Below are 9,636 nucleotides of genomic sequence, written 5' to 3'. Positions count from 1 at the left end.
CTCCCAGGTTCAAGCGTTTTCCTGCCTCAGCCTCCCAAGTAGTTGGGATTACAGGCATCCACCACCACACGCAGCTAATTATTTGTATTTTTAGCAGAGACAGGGTTTCACCATGTTGGCCAGGGTGGTCTCAAACTCCTGACCTCAGCCTCCCAAAATTCTGAAATTACCTAATTATGTTTTTGTACCCATTAACCATCTCCACTGCTCACAGCATCCTAGCCCCGGTTCCACTCCCCCGCTTCCCAGTCTTTGGTAACCATCATTCTACTCTCTGTCTCCATGAGTTCAAGGCAGCGGTTTTTTCAAAGCCCAGGGGAGGGACATGGGATTACTCATGCTACAGACTTTACAGCTGATTGTACAACTACGCCCATGAAATTGACTTGATGATTTATTAACATATTGCAAAAGTAAAAAATTATAAAATGACCATCATTTTGCCCTTTTTGAAACATACTCAGATACTGAAAAGTTATGATAATAACCACTAGTGTCTATTGAGTGACTATTAACTGCTAGACACTGTGCTTTACATATATTATCTCTAATTCTCATGAAACTTCTCTCAGGGAGTTATTATTTTCCCTACTTTACTTATAGGGACTAGGCTCAGTGGGATTGAGCAAACTTGCCCGAGATCACACAGGTAGTATGTGGTTGAGCTGGTCTGACTCCATGACTTGTGTTCTTTGTATTCTGTTCCTTTCTCATTCAATAAACAAACACGGAAAATATTACATACCGTGGATTTCATTAATCTTTTCCTTTCATTGCAAATACTAAAAATGTTATTAAAAAATAGGGAACTATAGTACACGATCTACATTGTATAGAATCTGGCTGGGCGCAGTGGCTTACACCTGTAATCCCAGCACTTTGGGAGGCTGAGGTGGGTGGATCATTTGAGGTCAGGAGTTCAAAACCAGCCTGACCAACATGGTGAAACCCTGTCTCTACTAAAATACAAAAAAAAAAAAAAAAATTAGCCAGGCATGGTGGCACATGCCTGTAATCTCAGATATTCAGGAAGCTAAGGCAGGAGAATCACTTGAACCAAGGAAGTGGAGGTTGTAGTGAGCCAAGATCATGCCACTGCACTCCAGCCTGGGCGACAGAGCGAGACTCCCTCTCAAAAAATAAAAATAAAATAAAAAAGGAATCTAAATTCTGCTTGCACTTCTTGTTGAAGCTTTTCTTTTTCCTATGGTCTTTTAGTTTTTCTGATTAAGGAGAGAACCTTCTTTGTTGCCCAGGCTGGAGTGCAATGGTGCTATCTCAGCTCACCACAACCTCCAACTCGCTGGTTCAAGTGATTCTCCTGCCTCAGCCTCCCAAGTAACTGGGATTACAGGCACGCACCACCATGCCCAGCTAATTTTTGTATTTTTAGTAGAGACAGGGTTTCGTCATGTTGGCCAGGCTGGTCTCGAACTCCTGACCTCGTGATCCGCCCGCCTCGGCCTCCCAAAGTTCTGGGATTACAGGCGTGAGCCGCTGCGCCTGGCCACCTTTTTAAAGACGTCTCTATGTAAGTATCATCAGAAGTAGGCACTATCAATCTGAGCTGGGGCAAGAGCCAGTGGACACCAATTTGGAGGCTAGCAGACTGATAAAATTTACTTCACAACCTTCTAAAATAGTGTTCAGAGGCATAAGGAGCACGGAATCTTGGGAAACTAAATTAATTTTGCTCTAGAGCAGATCAGCTAGGGCGGTACAGGATTTTGGACCCTCTGTGTTATTAATAACCCTTGTATTTCCTGAGTTATTAATAACAATTAATTATTGATTATAACCTCTGGGCCAGTAGCCTGGGAATATGCATTTAGCAAGGGTCTCCAGGTGCTTTTTAAGCCCTTTGACATTTAGGTACCTAGTTTTAATAATCCTGTTGTTGGCCGGGCGCGGTGGCTCAAGCCTGTAATCCCAGCACTTTGGGAGGCCGAGACGGGCGGATCACGAGGTCAGGAGATCGAGACCATCCTGGCTAACACGGTGAAACCCCGTCTCTACTAAAAAAATACAAAAAACTAGCCGGGCGAGGTGGCGGGCACCTGTAGTCCCAGCTACTCGGGAGGCTGAGGCAGGAGAATGGCGTGAACCCGGGAGGCGGAACTTGCAGTGAGCTGAGATCCGGCCACTGCACTCCAGCCTGGGCGACAGAGCAAGACTCCGTCTCAAAAAAAAAAAAAAAATAATAATAATAATAATCCTGTTGTTTTCACTTCAGCAGGTAAAATCGGGCAGCATCTTTATTTATTTATTTATTTTTGAGACGGAGTTTCGCTCTGTCGCCCAGGCTGGAGTGCAGTGGCCGGATCTCAGCTCACTGCAAGCTCCGCCTCCCGGGTTTACGCCATTCTCCTGCCTCAGCCTCCCGAGCAGCTGGGACTACAGGCGCCCACCACCTCGCCCGGCTAGTTTTTTGTATTTTTTAGTAGAGACGGGGTTTCACCGGGTTAGCCAGGATGGTCTCGATCTCCTGACCTCGTGATCCGCCCGTCTCAGCCTCCCAAAGTGCTGGGATTACAGGCTTGAGCCACCGCGCCCGGCCGTAGCATCTTTAACAATTTCCTTCTTACAAATGATGAAGAGTTTGCTCAAAAAGTTGGAAATAAGACCCAGGGAATAAGAAAAGTAAGGTATTCCCCACTCTGCATTCCAGATGTCTGACTCCTCAGTTGTTCACTGTTCTTTGCATTTCAAAAATCAGCCTCATAGTCTTTGTCTCATTTTTGGTCACTTGGCCCTGAGAGGTAGGAGAAAGAACTCATGTTCACTGGACATTTATAATTTTGTACTTGTGGCTCTGTCAGCACTTTCCAAATACCATCCCACTTAGCCCTAAAACAACCCAGCAAGACAGATACTATTACTTCCGTTTTTCAGATGTAGGAACTGAAATTCAGAGTTTAAAGTACCCAAAGTCATCCGCAGCCTTTGACTTGTTGAAGTTTTGCCTTCCCTTTTGATTCACAAACCATAAGAGTCTCTTATGTTTTCTTTATAATTTTACTTTTCATGTTTATTATATTTTTAACCACCTAGAGTCTACTCTTGTATAGGATATAGAACTGTTGAAATATGGTAATTATACTACCCAAGCCTTGATGTATCAGTTTCTGAGAGGAGGATGTTCAAGTCTTCAGCTACAATTATGCATCTATTTTTCCCTGCAGTTTCTCTCTCTCTCTGCCTCTGTGTGTGTATATATATAAGTATTTATATTTATATCTATATTTGTAAGAGACAGTGTCTTGCTCTGTCTGCACAGAGTGCAGTGGTGTGATTGTGACTCACTGCTGCTTTGAACTCCTGGGCTCAAGCAATCTTCCCACCTTAGCCTCTCGAGTAGCTAGGACTGCAGAAGTGCAGAAGTGTGCCACCACACCCAGCTAACTTAAAAACAATTTTTTTTTTGGCCAGGCACAGTGGCTCACGCCTGTAATCCCAACACTTTGGGAGGCCGAGGCGGGTGGATCACCTGAGGTCAGGAGTTTGGGACCAGCCTGAACAACAAGGAAAAATCCCCGTCTCTACTAAAAATACAAAATTAGCCAGGTGTGGTGGCAGATGCCTGTAATCCCAGCTACTGGGGAGGCTGAGGCAGCAGAATCACTTGAACCCAGTAGGCGGAGTTTGCAGTGAGCCAAGATGCGCCATTGCACTCCAGCCTGGGCAACAAGAGTGAAATTCTATCTCAAAAAAAAGAAATTTTTTTTAAGAGATGGGATCTTGCTATGTTGCCCAGGCTGGTTTCAAACTCCTGGCCTCTCATGCTCCTTTTGTGTTTCAGACTACCTGCTCTAGTGCATTGATCTAGAAGGGAGCTACTGAGCTCATTTTCTTTTTCTTTTTTTTTGTTTGTTTTGTTTTGGTTTTTGTTGTCATTGAGACAGGGTCTTGCTTCTTGGCCCAGGCTGGGGTATGGTGGTGAGAATACAGCTCACTACAGACTCAATCCCCGGGGCTCAAGTGATCCTCCTGCCTCAGCCTCCCAAGTAGCTGGGACTACAGATGCATGCCACCATGCCGAGTTAATTTTTTTTTTAACGTTTTTGTAGAGACAGGGTCTTGCCGTGTTGTCCAGGCTGATCTTGAACTCCTGGGCTCAAGCAGTCCACCTGCCTCAGCCTCCCAAAGTGTTGGGATTACAGAAAATAGGCCTAATCTTATTTTCTGATGGATGGCTACGAGAAAGAAGGAAGGTGATGAGTGCTGTTTACCGGCTTCCCCCGGCCTCCTAGAACTATTTTATGGGTGGAGTGATACTTGGGGCAATGGCCTCATGACCCTGACAAGCTCTATGCAGATATCCTGGTTCTGCAGGAAGGTCCATTCAAAAGCAGGTTTGTGGCCAATACTTGATTACCCAATAAGCGGATTAAGCTTATGCTTAGAGCACCCGCAGAAACACAGGCACAAATGTGCTTGTTTGTTTGTTTTTTGAAGAACTTTGATACTTAATATTTCCTTAAAAAAAAATAGAAAGACCAGGCATGGTAGCCCACGACTATAATCCCAGCACTTTGGGAGGCTGAGGTGGGTGGATCATTTGAGGTCAGGAGTTCGAGACCAGCCTGGCCAACATGGTGAAACCCCATCTCTACTAAAAGTACAAAAATTAGCCAGGCACGGTGGCGGGCGCCTGTAATCCCAGCTACTCAGAAGACTGAGACAGGAGAATCACTTGAACCTGGGAGGCGGAGGTTGCAGTGAGCTGAGATCGGGCCACTGCACTCCAATCTGGGCGACAGCGTGAGCCACCGTCTAAAAAAAAATTGAAACAGTCATTCTGGGAAAAATTATTTGACCTTGTAATACTTTTTAGTCTGCTTTTGTCTTGTTTTATTTTGGGATTGTATCTAAAATTGTTTTGTGAAGGTACTTTTTCATATTGGTTAAAAGTTTGAATTTTGAAGCTAGACTGCTTGAGTTCAAATCCAGGCTGCATTATTTAGTAGCTGTATGAACTTGGGCAAGTTATTTAACCGCTCTTCATCTATAAATGGAGAAAAATGATAGCCTCTCCCTTATAAGTTCCTAGTATATAGTAAGTGCTCAATACATGGTAGCTATTATTATTAAACCATACATTCACTTGACAAGTACTTGAGTACCTGTTCAAAGCACTGTTTTAAATGTTGGGGTTATAGCAGTGAAATAAAACAGAGAAGTTTCTACCTTCATGGGGCTTACTTTCAGTTTGCGGAGATCGAAAAGAAAAGCGTAAGGAAGTCTGAATCTCAGATCCCTCATCTAGAAAGTAGAACAAGTAACACACCTCATACTTTGCTGTGAGGAATGTAAATAACATGTGTAGATTGCCGATTATAGCACTGTGGTTAGCAATGCAGTAGGCATTCAATAAATGCTAAATTGGAACCAATTTTATTTATGAACAAACTACACACACACACACACATTTCTATTCACCATACACATGTTGAAACTTTGTATATAAATAAACACCATCCCAGAAATCTTAACACTGTTGGAAGGCTGGGCACGGTGTCTCACGCCTGTGATCCCAGCACTCTGGAAAGCTGAGGTGGGTGGATCTCCTGAGCTTGGGAGTTCAAGACCAGCCTAGGCAACATAGCGAACTCCCATCCCTATGAAAAATACAAAAAAAAATTAGCCAGTTGTAGTGGCGTGTGCCTGTGGTCCCAGCTACTCAGGAGGCTGAGGTGGGAGGACTACTTGAGCCCAGGAGGTAGAGGTTGCAATGAACCAAGATGGCACCATTGCATTCCAGCTTGGATGACAGAGTGAGACCCCATCTCAAAAATAAATAAATAAATGATTGTGGGAAGATGTCAGATATCTCTAAAGTTGGTTAACTTTGTTTATACTATCTGTAAATTATTTTGAAATTCCACATTCTAAACAGGACCTAAGAGAAGCAATGGAGAGAACTGTATGAAGAAACTGGAAAAAGAAAACAGGCAGAAGAGGCCAAGGAGAAAAAGGAAATGGAGGAAGAAGAGGAAGATGGCATTTGGGGAATTGAAGAAAAGGGAAATGAATTGGATCCCACTGCAGAGCCAGGAAATGACAGGCAGATGCAGGAACATGATGCTGACAAAGCGTTTCTGGATAAAAATGAAGGAGTCCTTGTTGACCAGAAGGATGAACTGTAACTGGGATTGTAGAGGCAAATGTTAGGAGGAGAAATATTCATGAGGTTGGTACAAATTGGGGAGCAAAATAACTTACTTTTTTGAAATAAACTTTGGATTTGTATTTCCCATCCCACTCCCTTTGCTCTGTGAGACCTGGGGAAAGTCACACTGCCTCTTGGGGGTTCTATTTCCTTATTAGTGCAAAGGGAGTGATTACTTCTCTTTTATGAGGTTGTAGGGATTAAATGAACTAATGTATGTAAAGTGCTTGATACAAATATGTAGTCAGAAAATGGTTGCTATCACTACTATCATTATTATGGAGTTTATGGAATTAGTTATCAGTAAATAAACTTCTGTATAAACTTAATCCTCACTTTCAATTTATCCTAGGACACCCAAGGATTTTATTTTGTTTAAATGTATGGGGGGCCAGGCACAGTGGCTCACGCCTGTAATCCCAGCACTTTGGGAAGCTGAGATGGGTGGATATCCTGAGGTCAGGAGTTTGAGACCAGCCTGGCTAACATGGTGAAACCCCATCTCCACTAAAAATACAAAAAATTAGCTGGGGTTGGTGGCGGGCACCTGTAATTCCGCTACTTGGGAGGCTGAGGCAGGAGCATTGCTTGAACCTGGGAGGCGAGGGTTGCAGTGAGCCGAGATCGCGCCATTGCACTCCAGCCTGGGAAAAAATAAAAATGAAATAAAAAATAAACAAACGTATTTATTAGTATTTACTAAGCAGTGCTGATGGTTATACTTGTGGACAGATGTTGTTTTCCTCTTGCAGACGTATCAAGCACTTAACAACTAGATTTCCTCCTAACATAAGAAAAAGTACTTTGTGAAAATCCATTTGCTTTTCTGCTGTTTTGCACCCTATCTAACTTTTATTTATTTTTTATTTATTTATTTATTTATTTATTTATTTTTTGAGACGGAGTCTCGCTCTGTCGCCGGGGCTAGAGTGCAGTGGCCGGATCTCAGCTCACTGCAAGCTCCGCCTCCCGGGTTTACGCCATTCTCCTGCCTCAGCCTCCGGAGTAGCTGGGACTACAGACGCCCGCCACCTCGCCCGGCTAGTTTTTTGTATTTTTTAGTAGAGACGGGGTTTCACCGGGTTAGCCAGGATGGTCTCGATCTCCTGACCTCGTGATCCGCCCGTCTCGGCCTCCCAAAGTGCTGGGATTACAGGCTTGAGCCACCGCGCCCGGCCACTAACTTTTAAATAATTGTCACTTGTTTGTAAGTTTGCTAGTCTCATATTTATCTTTTTCTGTATTACCTGCTCACACATCATCACGCACATTCTTGTAGCTCTTTATAGATTAGAAAGCACTTTGCCTTAAATTTGTGGAGCTTCTACAATGTGCTCATCTAATCCTCATAGCAGCCATTGTAGAGGATACCATTCTTATCTTCATTTTACAGGTGTGGAAACTGCTCAGAGTGGGTAAGTCACTTGCTCAAGGTTAAACAGCTAGTAAGGGACAGGACCAGTGTCTCGAGCTTGTCTGGTTTCGAAGCTTATACTTTCATAAAACAATAACTCAAAGCACTATAAAAGAAAACAGTTTATCCTTCCACTGCACCAGGCTGTGGAATGAGTGAGTGAATATCTATTACTATTGAATACATAAAGTAGGCAACATTCCATGTGGAAAAAAAAAAATGCCTTTTTAAGTGCTTTTTGTTTTGTTTTGTTTTGAGACAGAGTCTTGCTCTGTTGTCCAGGCTGGAGTGCAGTGGCACAATTTCGGCTTACTGCCACTTCCGCCTCCAGGCTTCAAGCCATCCTCCTGCTTCAACCTCCCAAGTAGCTTGGGACTACAGGTGTGTGCCACCACATCTGGCTAATTTTTGTATTTTTAGTAGAGACAGTGTTTCATCATGTTGGCCAGGCTAGTCCCTAACTCCTGACCTCAGGTGATCTGCCCATCTCAGCCTCCCAAAGTGCTGGGATTACAGGTGTAGGCCAGTGCACCTGGCCTTCAAATGTATTTTTAAATGACTATATCCAACAGCCATGGAGTCAGACCCACAGACATGGCTGTCATACAGTTCTGTAAATAATAAGCCCAGGCTCTGGAACATACTAGGTGCAGGATCTGGAACATAGTAGGTGCTCAGTAAAAATTAGTTGAATAAATGAACAAATTTCTGCCTGGTGGTTTTGGTGGTTTGAGAAAAGACTTCATGAAGGAAGTGACTTTTGAGGCAGATCTTAAAGAATGCATGAGTGTGCATCTTTTGGGGAAGGTTAAAAACAAAAAAGAGTGCATGAGTCTCCCCAAAGGAGAAGGGGATGTGTGGACCAGATTTCAGAGTCAAAGAGCAGAGCACCAGATGACAGGAAGTAGGGTGGTGAGGTCAGGGAGGAGCAGCAAGAACTTCTTCCTTCCTCCCTGTAGACTGGTGCCTGGTGTGGTTTCTAGACCTTACAATCTTTATTCTGGTTTGGAAAACTTGACTTTATACCTATTTCTACAGCCTAAGAGTCTTTCTGTTGTGAAAAAGAGCTAAGCTTCAGGGGCTGAGTCTAAATATTTTGTTTTGGGGGCTGGAGGACTGGTGTGGCTGGTGATTTATATTTTAGGGATGCCAGTCTGATGTGAGCATTGTTTACTATAAATGTCTGCTCTGATTCCTCAGGTGTATGCTCTATCAATTTTTACATGTTTTCAGTATCACCGGATGAAGATATTTTTAGGAAGGATTTTGTAATCCTTGTTTACAGTAAGGATTCATTTGAATATTTTTTAAACCTACTGCTCTTACCTTTGATAAATTTTCTTTTGCCTTTTATTTTGATTGATGGTGCATATACTGTTTCAGAAATTATGGTATGCCAGGCATGGTGGCCCACACCTGTAATCCCAGGACTCAGGGAGGTCGAGGAAGGAGGATTACTTGAGTCCGGGAGTTCCAGACCAGCCTGGGCAGCATAGTAGAACTCCATCTCCATGAAAAAATTAAAAATTAGCTGGGCATCATGGTGCATGCTTGTAGTCCCAGCTACCCTGAGGTTAGAGGATTGCTTGAGTCCAGGAGATAAAGGCTTCAGTGAGCTGAGATGATGCCACTGCACTCCAGCCTGTGCAACAGAGCAAGACCTTGTCTCAAAAAAATAAAAATAAAAATAAAAATCAGGCCGGGTGTGTTGGCTCACACGTGTAATCTCAGCACTTTAAGAGGCCAAGGCAGGAGGACCACTTGAGCCCAGGAGTTCAAGACCAACCTGGGCAACACAGCAAGACTCTGTCTCTATAAAAAATAAAAATAAAAAAACCCCAAATCAAACAAAAGCAAATGATAATTTTAACAAGAAGAAAATGCATGCATAATTCTACCCATTCTGCACATAGACTGAAATTTTTTGTGTTTCTTTCCAGGACACATCTTTTGAACACCACCATTCTGCCACTGAACCATACTCCTCCAGATGATTTTTTAAAATTACGATTGTAAACTTATTTTTGCAAATTAATAGGTATTCAGTGTAGAA

General features: G+C 43.2%; 1 protein-coding gene across 1 annotated transcript in view; it reads left to right on the top strand.

The window, feature by feature from the left end:
* Positions 1-6,146, top strand: part of LOC105500736 (calreticulin-like) — a 57,919-nt gene extending 51,773 nt beyond the window's left edge. Inside the window, 3 exon segments of the mRNA XM_011926370.1 lie at positions 2,562-2,640; positions 3,136-3,144; positions 5,907-6,146. Coding sequence (XP_011781760.1) covers positions 2,562-2,640; positions 3,136-3,144; positions 5,907-6,146 — 328 coding nt within the window.
* Positions 6,147-9,636: the final 3,490 nt, after the last annotated feature.

The sequence above is a fragment of the Colobus angolensis genome, unplaced genomic scaffold (genome assembly GCF_000951035.1).
Source record: "Colobus angolensis palliatus isolate OR3802 unplaced genomic scaffold, Cang.pa_1.0 Scaffold68, whole genome shotgun sequence".
NCBI classification, from domain to species: Eukaryota; Metazoa; Chordata; class Mammalia; order Primates; family Cercopithecidae; genus Colobus; species Colobus angolensis.
Note: the sequence above shows the minus strand (reverse complement) of the source record. Positions and strands in the feature narration are given on the sequence as shown.